General features: G+C 36.6%; 1 protein-coding gene across 1 annotated transcript in view; it reads right to left on the bottom strand.

Annotated features, from left to right (window-relative positions):
• KCNH7 (potassium voltage-gated channel subfamily H member 7) overlaps positions 1-20,226 on the bottom strand; it is a 485,946-nt gene that overhangs the window by 15,429 nt on the left and 450,291 nt on the right. Inside the window, exons 10-13 of the mRNA XM_029932996.1 lie at positions 14,916-15,168; positions 11,905-12,110; positions 9,673-9,772; positions 262-513 (exon numbers count right to left, since the gene is read on the bottom strand). Coding sequence (XP_029788856.1) covers positions 262-513; positions 9,673-9,772; positions 11,905-12,110; positions 14,916-15,168 — 811 coding nt within the window. The remainder of the gene's footprint in view (positions 1-261; positions 514-9,672; positions 9,773-11,904; positions 12,111-14,915; positions 15,169-20,226) is intronic.

The raw sequence follows: 20,226 nt of genomic DNA, 5'->3' as shown, positions 1-20,226 counted from the left end.
TAGAATCACAATCGACCTTCCCACAGTGTTCTATGTGACATTATGTTAAAGCTCACGGCCACAAAAACTTCTCATGCTATCAATTCTGTTCCAGAATTGCACAAAATGCTTCGTAGATGATCTGAGATCTGAACTCTGGAAACATTTCATGAGGTTGTAAAGGATTACATTAACATGTGTCAGTACAGTTCTTGATTTGAGAAAAGTCAATTATAATTAGCGCTAAAGGGAGACAATCGGACTCCTGAGAAACTTGATTACCTTTGCAAGAGTGACTTCCTTTAGCTATGTGAATTCTTCCTGAGGTGGGCACTGTTTCTTCAAAATGGAGTCCAGCTGCTTTCCCTATTCCTGGAGGAGAGTCTACTATTCCTGAGAAGAGAGGCTTTTGTTCATCATCAATGGATGAGATGAAAGATGAAGATCTGCTTTTTTTCTCTTCAAAGTGTTTCTTGGAACTCTGATAATGTCTTATGGTATCTACAGAGTCTTCGGGACCATTTGTACTGTTCCCTTTGCCAAAATCTATCAAAAAAATTATTTCATAGAAGATAATCAAATGTGAGACTCTATGCATGTTATACTGCCTAACTATATATAAACTGCCCTTTTAATAGTTATGTTCTTTAAGTAACTTTAACATAGACTTTCCTTTAAAATCACCAGAAAGGATGTTCATTCTCCTTTTTCCATTGAGAATGTAGCTACTTAAGGAGAATTTTTTTTAATTCAAAGGACATTAGATTATTGTAATGAAATACATATTTGTCTTAGAGGTAAAAGAATATCTGCAGTAGTAATAATGTTTATATCTCAGAAAAAAACTGATAACATAACCTTATTTACACATGCTCAAAGGTCATTGGTATTCTTAGAATCTGGTCCACTGTCTCTTTAAGGAAATGAAATAGGGAGGGAAAATGTGTCCCAATTTTAAAATATCAGGACTATGCACCTTGTTTGTTTTTAGCCTTCATGCCCCCTCATGTGGGAGCCATTCACACATGACTAAGGTCAAAACAGGAAGCATCCTCGTAGTGAAGGCTGAAGGGATGAATTTCAACCTTAGTTCAGTGTACGTACGGCCTTGATATTCTAGGTGGTTTGGTCGTATGGCATATTGCGAGAATATAAAACTTAAATACAGTAATTAAGGTGAGTTTACCTAATTACTTTAAAACCAGTAGTGCATATTGGCTGTTTTATACTGAAATGTCAGGATAATTTTATCCCTGAAGGTTGTGTTAGAATACATTTCAGCAGAAAAAACTCAAAAAGACAAATTCTGGAACTTGTTTCCATTAGTGTCCTGGGGAGACAGTATAATTCTCCGTCTGCTTATGGTTAATAACTAACCACACAACTCCAGAAAGTATACATTATTTTCAAGAGAAATGGTTAAGACGGTGTCCCCATCTACTTAATGCCTGATTGTGCTTACTCTATTATTTATGGAAGAGGCCAAATGAACTGATTTAGGGCTACTCCAGAGAAACTACCAAAGATTCTTTAAAATTCTTATATGGCATAGAAACTACACAGTTTTAATTTTTACCTTAATGCTTTGCTTAAGCATCCGACTTCAGCTCATGTCATGATCTCACAGTTTGTTGGTTCGAGCCCTGAGTTGGGCTCTGTACTGACAGCTCAGAGCCTGGAGCTTGCTTCGGATTCTGTGTCTCAGTCTCTCTCTGCCCCTCCCCAACTCACTCTTTGTATGTCTCTCTCTCTCTCTCTCACTAATAAACATTTTTTAAAAATTAAAAAAAATAAAATCTGAGTAGCCAGAAAGCAGGCCAAGGTAAAAATGAATAGGGTTTAAAAAACAACTTTAGGGCTCCTGGGTGGCTCAGTCAGTTAAGCCTCTGACTTCGGCTCAGATCAGATCTCAGATTCCTGGGTTCGAGCCCCGCGTCAGGCTCTGTGCTGACAGCTAGCTCAGAGCCTGGAGCCTGCTTCAGATTCTGTGTCTCCTTCTCTCTCTGCCCCTCCCCCTCTCATGCTCTGTCTCTCTGTATCAAAAATAAATAAAACATTAAAAAAATTTTTAAAAATCAATTTTATGTGATTGTTACTAAGGAGTTAGTTTATGTCCTGTCAATTAAAGTTAAATGCAGCAAAACCAGACTGCTTAATTTAAGATTTCACACTTTCTCAATCAAGGATTTCATCACTGAGCGGAGAAGATCACAGACCATTTCAGTTTCAAGCACTGTGGACAGCATCGGTTTCTCAGTGTCACATTTCCCCACTCAACCGCTAATCTAATTGCCTATAAATATTCAGATTGACATTTTCTTTTCTCTCCAGTGACATGGACCTGTCCTTTTTCAAACTTCTAGAGTTCATTTCTGTCATCTCACCCTCTGTTGTCTTTGGTTTTAACTTCTCTCCTCCTGAAAATTTGATCCGCATTTTCCATTTTATGATGAACATATTTCATTCCTCAAAAAATAATTGTTTCCAATTGTATGGTGGTAAACACGAAGGAAAAAACTTTTCTAAAAAGCTTTCCTCACACTTGCTTAATGAATGGCATCAGTCTGTTGTACAACAGATAGGCACAGTTTGGGGCAGCAGTGGGACTTGAGTCCACTCTGCCTCCTCATCTTCCTGAAAATGTCTTTTATTAAAAACATTTGCATGGAGTCTTTTCCCAGTATATAGAAAGGTAAACTGAATTAGCCATTACTTCTCATGCTTCCGATCTAAGTATGCATAATGCTAACATGGATCTTTGTCATGAACGTACCTCACAGATAAGGCCACCATTTTGTTTTCTTGGCTTGAGGACATGTTAGAGTTCTCTGTGGATTTTCAAATACTCACAGATGGTAAAATGTTTTGTCCTTTCTGCTACCTGGGTGTCGGTCTTAGTTTACTATAACTTGATTTTGGAGGCGTAGGCACAAATTCATCAGTTAACATTTATTTCTTACTTGAATTACAACTTGCTGATTTCAACTCACGACAAGTATTTGTGAAATGTGGGGAAGGAAGGATTATATTTTGTTCTACTCTAAAACAGAATAAATTATTTTATATGCGTGGTCTCTAAATCTTATGATAAAAATTCCAGGGAAAAGCAAAATCATGAGAGAAGAAGCAAGAGTTTGGTATCTTTGAACTTTTCCAATAAAAGGAGAATTACCCCACATTTATTCCTGGGTTCACTGCCATTGGATAATGAACCAGCTGCTTCTCAGAATTCAGGTCACATGAAGTTCTTTGAATGCAACCTCACCACAACAACATTTTCTTTTATTTTATTAGATAAATCAAAGGTCCATATTTTATTGTATAAAATGAAAGTTGAAAAGACAATCTATTTGTGGCTAAAAAATTGGAAACTGCTCAGTGTTAGACTGGAGGTTGGTGAGGGATTATAGGAAATCAGGCTAAAATGTATTATAATCGGCCTCTGGGTACCTCTAGATTTTGATGACTTGTTCCATTTCTGCTTTTTTTCCCCTAATTAAACTGAATTATTTGATAGATATTAATGGTATTAGGTATTGTTTTTCTCTTAATACTAATTCTTTTTTCTTAATGCTATTCTTATTCTATGTAGAAATAGTACTCTGAAGGCAGTAAGCTGAGGGGGTTTTACATTTTCCCCTTTGCTGGAAGTGACATTGAATGATCGCTCCTGTTCCACCATTTTACAGAGAAAAAAATTTGCTTGTTGATCTGGGAGCAAATGCTTGTGCTCACTCCATCTTTTATGGAGCCTTTATCTCAGATTAATGACCATTTTTATTCATCAGACCCAATAGACAGGTGCAAATTTTGGTCAAAAGGTGGCATTTAATGTGCCCTGTCAGCATTCGAGTTTTGCTTTTTTTTTTTTTTTTATAATTTTTAAATGTTTATTTGTTTTTGAGAGTCTGAGAGAGACAGTATGAGCAAGGGAGAAGCAGAGAGAAAGGGAGACACAGAATCCAAAGCAGGGTCCAGGCTCCGAGCTGTCAGCACAGACCCTGATGTGGGGCTTGAACCCACTAACCGTGAGATCATGATCAGAGCCAAAGTTGGACCCCCAACTGTCTGAGCCACCGAGGTGCCTCAAGTTTTGTATTTTCTATTGGTAATAGTTTGGGGATAAGCTGAGCCTTTTCCAGCCAGAGGCATTTAAAAAAGTTATTTCATTAAAAATTGAGATGTTAAATAAATTTTTTCATTTTATTTCAAATACTTCAGTTCCTCTCTAGCTTCAAGTAATGTTGAAAGGGGACTAGTGTCATTTTTCTATACAAAGGCAAGATAAAAACATTTAAACTATCTTAAAAATTAAAATAAGCAAATTACATTTATATATCACTAAAATGGACAACAAAAGCTAATTACTATTTATTATTGGAGAAGATATTCCAAAGAGATGCCAAAGTATATCTCCAACATATTAATAGAATTAAATCATTTATTCTATAAAGATAAGTTTAACTATGTCTATATTCACTACTTACTTCAATAACTTTCATACTACTGATACCGCATATTCTGTCCATAAGAAGAGTTGTGCAGAGTATTTAAAATATTTGGTCACAAAAACCTTATTGGTTAAAAAACGCATATGTGGGGGCGCCTGGTGGCTCAGTCGATTAAGCCTCCTACTTCGGCTCAGGTCAGATCTCACGCTCGTGGGTTCGAGCCCCACGTCGGGCTCTGTGCTACAGCTTGCTCAGAGCCTGGAGCCTGCTTCTGGTTCTGTGTCTCCTTCTCTCTCTGCCCCTCCCCTTCTCATGCTCTGTCTCTCTCTGTATCAAAAATAAATAAAATATTTAAAAATTAAAAAAAAAACGCATGTTTGTGTTTATATGTGCATGTGTGTGCATATCTCACGTGCCATTATACATGCTATTGTACTTATAGACTATGTATTTCATAAAATACATACAACATAAAATCTTAATTATTATTCCCACCACCCAATGAATCATATTAGCATACTCTGAAGTAAGCACAATTTAACTCTGGAAACTACTTTAATAGAGACAATTTTTTGAGCATGTTCCAAATGACTACACCTCATTTACTTCTGTTCTGTCCAACCATCTTAACAAGTCCTTAATAAAGGCCACTAAATAAGTCACTAAATCATCACTTTTGTCCTTCACTTTCTGTAACAATGACTTTGCTTTCATCTCAGGAACTTGTAGGATGTCTTTCTACAATGACCTTAATTCACTAGGTGAGCGCCGGGGCACCTCTAGTCCAGAATTTTAAGAAAGAAAGATAACAACTTAAAGATTAACAACAACAACAAAAAAATCCCTCAAAACAAAAAACAACCCACCCAAAAAAACCCCAGAAGATGTTCTGAAATTCACACCTAAACTAACAACTCTCTCTTGTTGAGAAGTAGGTTTATTTTATCAGAAGAAATGTGAAACTCATGGACAAGCAAGTTAATTAACAAAGTAATTCTAAGATTAAGTTCAAAATGTCAAGCCTCTGTTTTGTTCAAGTTAACCTGCCAGAGATTCTATGTACCTTTTCTTTTTAAATTTTATTATTATTATTATTATTATTATTATTATTATTATTTTTACTATTTTTAATGCTTGGGATTTTTTTGAGAGAAAGAGAGAGAGCACGCACAGGGAAGGGGCAAAGAAAGAGGGAGACACAGATTCCGAGGCAGGTTCCAGGCTCTGAGCTGTCAGCACACAGCCTGTTGCAGCTTGTGCGCTTGTGAACCGAGAGATCATGACCCAAGGCAAAGTAGGAAGCTTAACTGAAGGAGCCACTCAGGAGTCCTTTATATATATCTTTTTGAATGTAAGCTCCTTAACAACATGTAGTTGGCATGCTTACAAGGGGGTAGGGAGTGATAAGGATTGAAACCTGAAAAGTTCTGGTGCCTTGAGTAGGTAGTGAATGGCACTGGAGGACGCAGCCTCTGTTTATCCCCAGTGCCCAGCGGTGTGCTCTTCTCTGGTTTTTGGTGCCTCCGGTGAGTGATTCACTATCATCAGTGCTCTTGGATGTCTGTGTTTCACATGAGCAGTACACTTACTAAAATAATCAATGCATTTCATGGGCAGTTTTTAATTTATGTACCTTCATAGTATTTAGCATCAATAATTTTATAAAAATTGTCTGTTCTTTATAGTAATGCATGTGTTTTTCTCTTATACATTGATTCTACATCAAGTTACATATTGAATGAGTGGCCACTTTTAGAACATTAAATTGAGGCCATGGGGACTAAATTATTTTCAGCAAATTAAAAAAATTTTTTTAATGTTTTATTTTATTTTTGATACAGAGAGAGACAGAGCATGAGAGGGAGAGGAGCAGAGAGAGAAGGAGACAGAACCAGAAGCAGGCTCCAGGCTCTGAGCTAGCTGTCAGCACAGAGCCTGACGCGGGGCTCAACCCACGAACGTGAGATCATGACCTGAGCCAATGTTGGAGGCTTAACTGACTGAGCCACTCAGGCGCCCCTTAGCAAATTTTATAATTGGTACAGGACTATGGAATCCTAAAGACTAATTCCAAAGACTAGACTAGGTTCTCAAGCTGTGGAAAACTGGAGTTAATTTGTGTTTTCACATTACCCTAATCATGCTGACTGACTAACCCATCAGGAAATTTCAAAGAGGTCAGGCAGGCAAACATATGCCTTACTATCTATACTTCATATAAAATAAGGCTCACAGGCTAAGACTGTCATTAAAGGAAAAGTTTCCAGAATTAGTGGGAATTTCTGGTTGCATGCACACAATATACATGTGACATGCTCTGAGAACCTTATCAAGAGATAAAAACAGATTATTTAGCTTGAAGAAACTGAAGAAATTAAACAAGACTGAAAGGAGATTTAATAAATCTTCAACTGCATGGGGAACATTATTATATAGACAACATTTTCAAGTTGCTCTTCATTTCCAGTGAGATAAAAATAAGAGATTAACATCAAGATAAAAGATTTTGGTTAGGCCTACAGAAAAACAGCTTGACAGTACTGGTTCTGGTTTTAGAAAAAGTTACCAAGAGAATAATGAAAGACACTGCAGAAATAAATTATCACCTATCCGAGTAGCTTATTTTTCTGTGATCAGCCAGAGGACTCAACAGTTAGCCCAATTAAACAAATATATATCAACCATTCTTTGTTAAAGGAATCTATGTTTTGGTAGAGAAAAAAGACAATAAGCATTAGGCACTGTGCAGGGCAGATTTTTGACAATATCACCAAAGGAGACTGACACAAGAATTCATCAAAGAAAGAAAATCTATATATTTGTGCAAATCAAGAAGGAATTCATGTGGGGGACCATCTCTCTCCCTGCTAGATAGATGCTGCCCATTATAAAGCCAGTTATATCTTTAAAGAAAGAAAAAGAGTTCATGTTGAATATATCGTTGGGGACTAATCATGACCAAAAAAAGTAATTTTGGATGGTGGATGAAAAAAGTGGTGTGGTTGCATGTGCCTATGCTTGAGGATAGGGAGGTAAAATCTGATTAAGGGAATGGTATAAGCAAAAAGACAAATGACTTACATGGAAGAGAGGAAGGTTAAGTTTACCTGAAGTGCAGGGAGCATTGAAGCTAATAGATGAGCTGCCCAAGGGAAAGAATTCAGAGAAAAGGGCCAAGGAAAGAACTGGGATGAAGAAGGCAAAAGAAGAGAATCAAAAGGAAGATGTTAAAATTCTGTTTCATTATCAATTCATTCTTTCGACAAATATTTGCTGAATACCTGCTATGAGACAAGGTGAGGTTACAGATGACTAAGTATTTTCCACCTCTTATGGAGCTTATGATCTAGGGACAGATAACATCTATTTAATGATGTCAATAGACACAAAGTACAACTGGAATTAATGCTGCAAAGTAGATGAGTTGCTGGGAGAAAAGTCAGGTTAGGGTTGTCGAGGAATGGGAAGTCTTTAGGGGGCTTTAAATAAGTATAACTTATTATAACTTTTAATAAGTATAACTGCATTTGGGGGAAAAAACCCCTCACCAGTGGTCCAGTGTAGAAAATAGATGAAAGAGGGGCAAGTTAGATGTGGGGAGGTGGGGTGAGGATGCTGTTTCAATATTCCAGGTGACAGAGTATGGTAGCTTGGCCCAGAGTTGTGACTAAGAAGGAGGAGAGAAGTGAACCAAAAGTGCACCGGTTTGAAAACTAAATGACCATGTAGTGGACCAACAATAACAAGAATTGATGCAGAGGTTGAGGGAAAGTCACCGTCAAGATAGGGATTGGGTTTGTGCAATTCATTGGGTTGTGGTTCCAATTAGAGACACAGTAAATGATGGAGAGAGGCTTCCAGAGAGACATCCTGAGTTCAGTTTAGGAAATGCTTAGACTGAGGTGCCTTTGAGATTTCAAGTTGGTGTTTTTTAAATTTTTAAACTTTTGTTAATGTTTATTTATTTTTGAGAGGCAGAGTACAAGCAGGGGAAGGGCAGAAAGAGAAAGAGACACACAGAATCCACAGCAGACTCCAGGTTCTGAGCTGTCAGCACAGAGCCCGACGTGGGGCTCCAACCCACCAACTATGGGATCACAACTTGAGCCGAAGTCAAGACGCTTAACCGACTGAGGCACCCAGGCATCCCACAAGTCGATGGTTTAACAGGCAGTTGGATATATGGGATTGAAGCTCAGAAGCTCTGGGATTACAATGTGAATATTCACATCTTTTATGTGAGAATATAAATTAATATATATGAGATCACTCAGGAATGAGTTTGTATAGAATGAGAAGAGAAGAAGGGCTAGGGCCACACCTTGAGAAATTCTAATAACTGGTTTAGAAGATAATTATTCTGTAATTCTCCTCAGGGAATTACTGAGCGTAGAAGGAAAATTGGAAGAGTGCAGTATCACATATGCTGGGAGAAGATTATTCAAGAAAAAGGGGGGACTTGTTTTGATGAGAGCCAAAAAAAGTGGAGAATGGAACTCTTGTTGGATCAGCATGGGGAAAGAGTAAAAGCTTCTTCAGAAAAGCCTTCACACATCTGCCCACGCACATTTAAATATACCTTCCTCTGGGTTTCCACTGAGGTATGAGGTTACTCTGTTATAGCACCTGCTATTTTTATTCAGAGTTATAAAGGGTGTGCCATCTCTCTTCCTAAGGAGGGTAAAGGCTGTTTTACACAATTAGTTTCTCAGAAATTGAGTAGTTCTTTAAAAATGTGAAATGTTAAATATTTGTTGAATACATGAGTAAAACATAAACAATGGTTAGAAGGGTGGAAAAACCCAGAGATGACTAGGAGTGACAAGTACCTCAGAGACTATAAGGATGAAGAGATCTAACAAATGTCACCTTCATCCATGTCACACACACCTGTGAGAGGTTTGAGCTTTCCAGCTGTCACAAGGGTCCTCTTTCCAGAACACTCTGCTAAAGACTTTGAGTCAGTTATTTAACTATTAATTGGTCTCTTTTTCTTTTATAACCAACCTACTCTATATCTCTATCTGTGATGTCCCTGTAGATACCAGATGGCTTTGGTGAGTGACATAATTGAGAACTATCAATAAGAAACCATATCATTACCTACTGAAAACAGCAAAGGATTTGCCTTTTTAAATTCTGAATGAAACTTATCCTTGAAATCAGTAGTAAATGGGCATTTAGTAAGAAGAGCTAATCACCACATGCTCTACATTTAAATTTTAGAAATAAAATGAATTACCTTTCTCTCCTTCACTATCAAATGAGAATTTCCTTCTTCGTAGTTTACAGTTGTCTCCTTCAGAATCGTTCACAGACTGTGACCGTAGTAAGAGATCCGCCTTTGTTAATGGACATGAAAATAAAATGGAAGATTATTCGATGTGAACATGTTATCAGCAAATTCTTTACTGTTTCATAGCATTTCAACCAATTTGAGACTTAACTATTAGACTGCAGGCAAATAGCTACCTTATTTTGTTTCCTGGTTGTCTCTAAATTATAAAATGAACTGATAGAATAATTCAAGTAGTTTCATCATCTAATGGGGAAATCACAGTTGTAAAAGTTACTTATCAGAAATGTTTGGGGATAATGTCAACATTTAGAAATAACATATTCCTTTATGTAGAATGTATAATATGTAGCTTGGTAAAGTTAAAATAACAATTAAAAAAATTGCAGGGGGCACCTGGGTGTCTCAATCAGTTAAGCATCTGACTTGGGCTCCGGCCCTGATCTCACGGTTCATGAACTTGAGCCCTGCATCAGGCTCTCTGCTGTCAGCGCAGAGCCTGCTTCAGATCCTCTGTCTCCTCTCTTTCCCTGCCCGTCTCCTGTTTGTTTGTATGCACCTCTCTCTCTCTTGCTCTCTCTCAAAAATAAACATTAAAAAAGTTCAGAATCTGTATTACAGCAGAAAAAAGTATAAGTTAATTATAATCAGCTATGATATTTAAATGCATGGTGATGTTTACAAGGTTAAATTTCATAACAGTAAATACAAAGTTAATTTGAATGAACACTATGCTTTAAGCATTTTATTATTTAGAGCTATTTCTGCCTAAACTTTTTATGTAAAAAATTATCTGAGGCGCCTGGGTGGCTCAATCCCTTAAGCGTCCAACTCTTGATTTTGGCTCAGTTTATGATTTCATGAGATTGAGCCCCGTGGTGTGGTCCACACTGAGTGTGGAGTCTGCTTAAGATTCTCTCTGTCCCTCCCTCTGCCCCTCTCCCTTGCTTGTGCTCTCTCCCTCTTTCTTAAATACAAAAAAGAAAATTAAAAAAAAAAGGTTATCTTGTTCATCAAGGCAAAATCAGAATGAGGCTGGTGACATTAATTAAACAGAGATTTTAATAAAGTACTGAATTCAAACCATTATAAGAATATATGTTCTTGATAACTCTCTTATCACTTAGATATTTTTCAACTTCTTTTGAAAAAAAGCTATTATGTGAGCTGTTGCTTCAGATTATTAAATGTACCCTGGTGACCTTAGAAGTTTATCCTCTTTAAGTCTTTCACAATACCTGGGAATGACTGTGACTGCGGAGAAGTAAATCTACTACCTTTTACCTAACTATTGACTTGAGGATTTTTTTCTTCCAGAGAGTATATTAGTTAGTATTAAAAACAAAACAAAAACAAACAGAAAAACAACACTTGAATGTGTCAAAAGCCCCAACATTTGATTTCTGGCAAAAAGTTATTTAGAATCGGAACTGAGGTGAGAAGGTTTGGGGAAGGAAAGATGGAAGAATAAACTAGTACTAAATTGTAGATTGCAAATCTGTATTCTTAGCATAGTGGTATAATAAAAGCACATTTTAATAGTAATAGGGAGGGAAGGATACAGGGGCTACACTCTCAAAATTCACTCGAGGTTAAATTATATGTAGAACCATTTAAAATATTATTTTAATTAGACCATATGCTATTCATTCTACAGCAGTAACTTTGACTCAGGTTTAAGCCTGAAATTTTTATATTTCTGTGACTTGGAAATTGTGTGAAATACGGACCTGAACATGAGTGAGTTGAAGAGTTTTCATTATTATTGAAAAGACATTGCTAACCACCGTGTGGTATAAACAATAGCTGGGAGAATATTTTAACTCTCGTGTAAAATAAGCTCTTCTAGGGGAATTAAATAGCATAGGGATCATTCATTTCTTACAAATAATTGGCACACTCAATATAAACCAAGACTATTTTAAATCAAGTGTGTCACCTAAGAGTTCCCAAAGGTCAAATTTAATTGACCTACTTAACGTTATTCAATATATTTGAAAGTAATTAGACTGAATTCCTTCCAGTAATTTAGAAATTACAATACTAAGTTAGCTTTTCCTTCCAAATATTCAGATTTGGTAAAATTTTGTTATATTTTGCTTGATCTTTCAGAATAATTTTGACAATCCAAGAATAAAATGTCATAAATACAAAAATAAGCAAACAGTTAACATATACCTTTGCATTCTCATGCCTTAGGTTAAAAGTCAACTCTAGGTTTGTGAGAAAGTGGTCGGAAAACTCGGGATACATATCCAAAACCTCTAGCAAGTCTTCTCTCTGGATCTTATGCAAGTCACAGTATGTGAGAGCTCTTACATCTGCATTAGACTTTCCAGGTTTAGCATAAAGATGAACCATTTCTCCAAAAATATCATTTTTTCCTAAAAAAAAAAGAGGGGGGCATAAAAGGAATCTGAACTTAATGCTTTATTTCTAAAAATGCAAGATGACCACTGGCTAATCCCTGGACCCAAGAATTCAAATGGAAGATCCCATGGCCAACAGACACTTGGGCTCAAAATTCTAGTCCCTCCTACTGATTGCCTCATCATGTTTGTTTGCTGAGTGGAATTTTACCTCTTAACATACTGGTCCTGATACAATTCGTATTATTTCCATGTTTTGATTGTTTTGGCTGAGTGCCTAGAATGCAGCCACCATGACTTTAGTCGGCTATGCCCTACATGGCTAGAAAAGTGTCTTGTCATACAGTAGGTGTGGTCCAATTTTGTCAGTCCCAGAATATGAGAAGGGAGGCAGTGAGAAAGGCACAAACCTTCTCTCTCAAGATGGTCCCCAGGGGTGACAGCAAACATGGGGGCAAAGTGGCACACTCTCAACACTTAGAGGCCTAGGGGTATAATTTGAACATATCTTTTTTCCTTTACTAACTACTTTTGAATTTGCCCTTAATGACTTTGTCCAGTTGTTTAATATATCAAGCTTTATTTATAGTCTTGATTTTTTTTTTAACCAAATGGCCTTTATTCTAAGAGTGTGTCCTCCTCGCTTTCTTGCCAAACCTGGGATTATCTCAGCATCTGATGGGTTCCCCTCACCCCCTCTGCCTACCCACATGACACCTACTTTTCCAGGCTTTGTTTAATACTGAGGATGATGATGACAGCAGCAACAAATGCTTATTAGGAATTAAGTAGGTGCCAGGCACTGTGTCAAATGCTTAGGTGAATTATCTCATTTAATCCCTAAAATAACCTCATAAGGAAATTACTCCCTATTATCTAAATACTAAGAAGATTGGAGAGGTAAACTGATTAGATCAAGGTCACCTACTTAGCTGGGTGAAGGGAGGGGGAGAGGAGCCATGTATAAATCCCATGCCTTCTGATTCTAGTCAAAACCTTTTCACAATTGATATGATTAATCTACTCCCAATATTTTATCTGAATGTCATGGCCACTTAGGTTTTTCTGTCTCTGAATGTCAAGACACTTAAAAATTACACCTGTGGAATACATGCTGAACAGCTACCAATAAATTATTGATCATATAACCTTTAAAGATCATCAATGGCAGTGTAAAATGGTACTTCCTTACATATATCCTGAAGTTGCTTTTCAGATTTAGGAAAAAGCCTTTTTGTATCTGTTCAGTTAGTTTTTGATAGACAAACTTATATATACCTGACTATAGAAACTATCAAAAATTTTTAAATGATAAAATTCTATCTAGTCAAAAAATGCTGTAATGTTCTTATTTTAAATGTGAATTTAATGGGTAGAAATCAGAGAGCACATCTCTGTGACAGAAACTGATATGGGAGAGACTACATTAACTTTGCTTTAATTAAATACTTAGCTTCAGAAATGGAATAAAGAATCATAATTTGTGAGGATTTTAGGTACAGATTTACATGGAAATAGGGACAGAAAAAATCTCTTGAAATTCTTTATAGCTTTAATACTTCACTACAGATACTGTCAAAGAAAAGCTCTCAACGGCATTCAGCATGGGCTTTGCATCTTAATTAGTTTATACGACTGTAAATGAGCAAAAAGTAAGCCAGTCAGTGTATACTATTTAAGTACACTCTACAATTACTATTTCATAAAGCCAGAAGGCTTGTTACCTCCCTGTCAAGGCCGAATTTGGTGAAAATCCAACTTACTATGTAGCCATACCTGATTTATATTTTTATTATTTGCCTTGTGCATCCTGTCAATATGGGATTAAAAAAAAACCCTGTCATTAAAATAAAATGATCAAAATGTATAGGAATCACTCGAACTCCTTTGTCCTGTGCTAGGCCATACCCTGGTCCTACCCAGCAGCAGGGAAAATGACAACATCCCTTTCCCTCTGGATGCTGACATCAAGAATCTAGTGAAAGGAAGTCATTGAATTAATATGCTCATTATCCAAATGGAGCTGGATTTAACCCTCAGGAAAACAAAAAAGTGCAAATGTTCACAAACCTTGGGGGTGGATGTTCCCTCAGGGAGACTGGTCTTAAACCTGCTGGCTAGGGGATAGGGACGAAGCACTGACCTCCTTTCTCTCTGCCCCCTTCCGCTTCCCCACTCTACTAATAGTCCAAAGAAATCCTACAGGTTCACACTGACGAAATCTGGTTTTGAAGATACTGATTGGACAGACGGACGCTCTTTTGCACCCAAACCAGTTTAATTTACTAGGAATTTTAAATGTCCAAACCACCTTTATCCTTGGGTGCCAACTTCATAGTTCTATATTACTTAGGTAAGGACTATATAATTCAATTTGGTGGGACACAGCAAGTAAAAGTGCAAAGCAAACAGATGTCAATGTTCATGACAGGGCATTGGCACATGCTAGCAAGTATCTCACGATGTACACATTTTATTTAAGGTGGTAAGGGATCAGGCATGAATCCAACGTTCTCCAACATGAAAAGCAAAATGCTGACTTTTCATACATTTGGCTTCTAATGTTTAAGTAGCTTCCAAGAACTAAAGAGAGTCATGGAAGTTGTTTACACACTGGAGAAAAAGTGAGATAGTCAAGAAAACGTATTTTCTGCAAGGTCCATTTGATTTGAATTGAATTTTAAATAAAGCTTTAAAATTACTATCAGTCTTATATAGTACTCATCAATAAACTGAGCAGTCATTTTTTCTATCATTTTAAAATAGGCACTGCACCAGCTAACAACTGCATTTGTCATTATCCAGTTCTGAAACACTCACCCAGAATAGCTACCACAATGTCATCTTTGAGGATTTCGATGGAACCTCTGGATAAGAAATAAAGTGCAGTGAGAACATCCCCACAGTGAACCAGGGTGTCTCCAGGGGGTGCATGAGTGGTCTTGAACTTCATTGCCAAAGCTCTGAGGCAACCTTTACTTGCCCCCCGAAAGGCTTTGCAGTTTTGCAGCAAAGTCTGGTTGAGATGTAGACAAATGTCAGCTTGTAAACATTCTGGAAAACCCTTCAGGACCTGAAGAAAAAACATAAAGAGTCTCATACTACCAGTGCACAGGGTATATCCACTTGAAATAAAGTATATTTCTTGCTCCCAGAACTGCAAGTGTAGTCATTGTCACGCGAGTTCTTATAATGCTTCTACCTCGTCTACCTTAATGAATACTTGGTTTGCTAAACATGTCAGAATTTTAACTCAAATACTTGTTCTCTGAATTAACTGCAGGCATTCAGACTCAACACAAATGCTGTCTCATTAAAATATAATGCTGATGTTTCACACTGCTCCTCATTCCCTGAATCATGTGAGGTAGTATCATATTGTGCACATATAAAATGCAATGTGACAATTAATAAGACATAACTAATGAAAGGCGGTACAGCTAGGAAGACAACCTTTTGAAGGAATCTCAGATCAATTTCGATTGCTATCTCTGGTATACATCTTAATTATAATTAGTAAAAATAATGATCCTGAAATAGCCATGGTATTTGTAAATGTCACATACCAGAAAGTGCTCTTAGCTAACAAGGATGTGGAATATTTATGTTTCCTATGCACACTATTAATACTAAATATTTTGATAAGCACTGAAAATAGAGAAAGGGAAGGAGAACAGCAAACATACTTTAAAAGTATAGTTCTGTTTTCAGAAATGGAAATTGTGCCAGAGTTTACAATGCAAACATAAAGCTTCTAACAGCACTACTGTTTTGACTACTCATTCAGTAACTAATTTAAAACTTGTAGAAGAAATTAAATAATAACTTGTGACAAGTGCTATTCAATTTAAACTGAATACAATTGTAGCTTATTTTATAAAAATCCACAGGATATGGGCCAAAGACACTTAACTCTTCTCTGTGTGTGTCTTAGTTGTTTGGGGGGGTCATATGTAGATTTTAATTCTCATGTTGACTTTTCTCGGTCAGTAAAAATAAATCTATTTAAATATGCTTTGGAGTAGAGGGAGGAGGCAGCACATAGTGCCTAATAATACAATTTTAGGATTTCCTAGCTTTTGGGTCAACCTTGCTATAGCTGTCCAATAAAGCCAAAAATCATCATGAATCATTTGTACAGATAATTGGAATGTATATGGTTCACAGGAGAACTTCAACTTAGATCATATTTGAGTTACTCTACACTTATTTTTACTTTAAATGTTAAAGCAGTCACAGGTCTACTGCATCTGTAGGACCACTGTGTGATGCGATTCGCAGACCAGCTGTGGTATCAGACAAACGGATCAATTAGAGACCTAAACCACGGCAGCCACTATCTCCAATCTTGTTTCCTTCATGGTAATGTCACCCACAGAAATGGATCAAGAGTGTTTTAAGAGAAAACTCACAGAACGTGAGTTCTGGTCATGAATTGGCCACAGATTGACCCTTGTGCAAGTCACTTCATTTATCTGTGTTTCTTTGCCAGGGAATGAGAGCTTTTACAATTTGGAAAATTGCCATAAATTACCAATACATAGTGTGTCAATTGCTAGACACTGCCTACCCAGCTCCACATAGTTGTAGGAAGTCAGACATACGTCCCAAAGTTTCCATATTACCTGGCTCAGACCTGAAAGCAATCAGACTTCCTCTGAGTTCCGGGGCACTCATCTAAACCTCTGTCCTTAACTCAGACTTTGTCTACATGACTGGACTTCTGACAGATTTCCTACATGGACTGAAGACTTCTCCAAAATGGTAACTTGCCTAGTCTTTTCCCGTTCCTCCTTGTGGGGCATAGTGGATCAAGGGTGTTTTAAGAGAAAACTCACAGAACGTGAGTTCTGGTCGTGCACTCTTTATCAGATCCTAAACAACCCAGCTCCTTTCACAGAGCCAACCCTCTGGTAGGTTGCTGAGCCCTCTTCCCTGGGATTCTTTGGCAAGTGATGCTAGACTAGAATTGAGCAATGTTTGCATACTGTTTTCTGAAATGGGGGACCACTTTATTTGGGGGTGCTCTTGTAGGAAATACCCCAGTCCACTGGTCTTGCACACGTTTCCTCCCTGACGCCCACTGTTGTGGTCTTAGCATGATTCTCAGATGTCCCCAACCAGGTAAAGATGTAAAGAGCATCATATCAAGTAACAAGTTAGGCATGTTTAGTTTTCTAAGATTCAGGTTATTTATAATAAGGCACAAAAAGACATTTTTTATTTCATATAAATGAGGAAATAGCACCTCTACTATAATAGTTAGGATGATATTATTGAGTTTTTAGCTACTATTCTGGCATTTTCCTGAAGTTCATCCATTATACTTTCTGAGTATAGCCTGCTTATGAAAGTAAAAACTGTGTGTGTATGTGTGTGTGTGTGTGTGTGTGTGCACATGCATGCATGTACACTTGGGTGTGTATGCATGCCTTGAATTGGAAGGTACAGATAAGATTGACAGCAGGACTACTTATTTCTCAGAACACTTTAGATAAACTATGGAATCAGATAGGTGTGAGCTGAAGTTCTAGTTTCATCACTTACTAGTTGTGACTTTGGTCAATTCAATTCAATTTTCCTGAGATTCAGTTTCTTCAGTTGTAAAAATAATTAATAATATCTATTATTACATATTATATATATGTAAATTATCCTACCCATTGTAGATATTCCATAGACAGTTAACTTCTGACTATCTTTTGTCATACATATTTATTGCTCTTGAAGAGCTAGTAAATTCTCTTTAGCTAGAAATTGAGAGATATAATATCCATTGTATTCTGCTTGGTCTCTGGTGGATAAGAAATTCACCACTAAGTTTTGTGTTCCATTGTTGCAACAGAGTTTAAGACTTCTTTTTCCTCTCATGTTTCTAACTTCTGTTTTCTTTTTCTGACTTGTGTTAAATGTTTTGGCTTTCTTGCACTTAGGTTTTCACTGTGAGTTGTCTTAAATTCTTTTGAAAGTAGGCATTTACTAAATCATTATAAATATGTTCTTGGAATTCCAATATTCTTAGAAACACTCACAAGACCATGAAAGGCACTTGGGAAAGTCTTTCAACATCATTCTAGTCTCTTCTCAAGTGTCCTTGTTAAATGTCAGTTGCTAGCATTTATCCTATTGGATGTGACACCCGTTAGAATGAATGGTCTTAAGTTGGAGGTACCACAGAGTTTCATGGAGAAGTCTTTGCTTGTCCACAGAGAAGATACACACTTGTTAGCATGAAGGACCTGCCCCGATTAAGGAATTGTCCTGTGGGGTTTGTCCTTCACTGACTTTCTTCATTTTCCTAAGTCAGTTATGTAGATCACTCAAGTAAAACTCCATCCAAGTTAATATTTAGTAATTGAATCTCTTACTAGCCCAGAGGTTTAAATGTCCTACATAAATTAGCAGCTTAGGAATCTGGGGCATGCCTAAGTACAGGGACTTTGAAAGCAGAGTTAAAAGAGAGGAATTGTAGAGAAATGGAGGTAGAAGAGCATTGCAGAGAGTGAGGAGAATGCTGTAGGTTTAAGTAGTATTTATCCAAGACATTGGTCCCAGACCTTACTCATTTAACACTCAAATACTGGCATTTTTTACCAAACCTAGAAGATCTGGTTGTAAAGGGTAGTTATGTAAAATACATAGGTACAAACCAAGATACAATCTGGCTTTGTGATTGTTAAAAGTATTTTTACTACACGTACTATAACCCTCTCTGTCAAGTGCTGAAGCTGAGGGTACACAGCGCCTTTCACTGTGTGTCTGGAGTCATTCATTGTTTATTGAGTTAATTTGGTTTCAAAGACCAAGGAACATCAAAGAGAATCAGGTTCATAGCCTGCAGCTTGGAAAAGTAGCTTTCATTCTTTTAGCAAATATGTAACAAGTATCTACTCTGTACCAGACACTCTACTCAGTATAGAGGCATAACAATAAACAAAACAAAACAAAACAAAACAACAGCAAGAAACATGTTCTGAAAATATTCCTGGCCCTAAAGCCTTTCTCTAAGTGCCCAGATTTAAAAAAAAATTAGAGTTAATCAGAATTTCCCATACTTTGCTCTACATGGACATTTATAGCACACATTTGGACATTTATAATAGACATTTACAATACTAATGTTGTCCAAAGGAACCCTCAAAGTTCAGTTAATTTAAGGTAAGTAAAAAGATGTAATTTAACTTTTCTAATATTTGCAGTTATGAGAGATTTTTTAAACTGTCTGATGATGTTCCAGTAAATTTTTTAAGGCTAATAAAAGTCTCATGTCTTTTTTTATGGTATAAGGTCACTTGAATATTTTACCAATGTAAGATTATCTCCCCTTTACTTCACTTTATGTGAATAAAACTTTTTGGGACCATCAAATTATGTAAGACAAATGAGACATTCATTCTTTTGAGTTTGAAATGCTTTCTGTGATTGTGAAAAGCAATCAACCCTATGGTTTAGTACCAAAAGACCCAAAGTTTAAGGGCATTCAAGCAAAAATAATCCAACAATTACAAAACACAATAGCATGATCAAATCAAACTAAAACTCTGTGAAGAATCACACAACAGCAAAAATGGAAATAACTATTTCATAGTAAGCACCTATCAAACATGATTAGATATTAATTCAGAAGTATTTAACTTTACACTAAACTCCCTCAAATGTGCATTTGCTGACACACACCTAATGGAATAAATACTACATTACTGTTAATATTTGCAATTATGTGGTGTGTGAAGCCAATTTTTTTTCCATATGAGCAATGAATACAAAATTTAGAAAGGAGTGAAGCTTGAGTTTAATATAAGCTCGTGATTTCTGATTTGATATGAGTGTGCCCATCAAAATGACATTAGTCTCATATTTTTAGTAATAGAACTTAAATTAAACTTTATACTTATGCCAATAAAACAATTCTAATACCTATTTTATATATTGGGGTTTCAGTGAAAAACAAGTTTGGCTCAAGTCTATGACAGATTATAATTAGAGAAATGTGTCCTGGGCTTCAGTCGTTGGAGTCTGAGAAGACAGATATTAATGAATATTAATTAAGATAATTATTATTGTTTTTTTATATGAAACTATTATATCATCCTTCAAGGTGGGGGGGGTCTGCTTTCTATTGGATTTTGCT

This window comes from Suricata suricatta, chromosome 3 (genome assembly GCF_006229205.1).
Source record: "Suricata suricatta isolate VVHF042 chromosome 3, meerkat_22Aug2017_6uvM2_HiC, whole genome shotgun sequence".
Classification (NCBI taxonomy): Eukaryota; Metazoa; Chordata; class Mammalia; order Carnivora; family Herpestidae; genus Suricata; species Suricata suricatta.
This window is presented reverse-complemented; position numbering and strand designations above follow the sequence as displayed.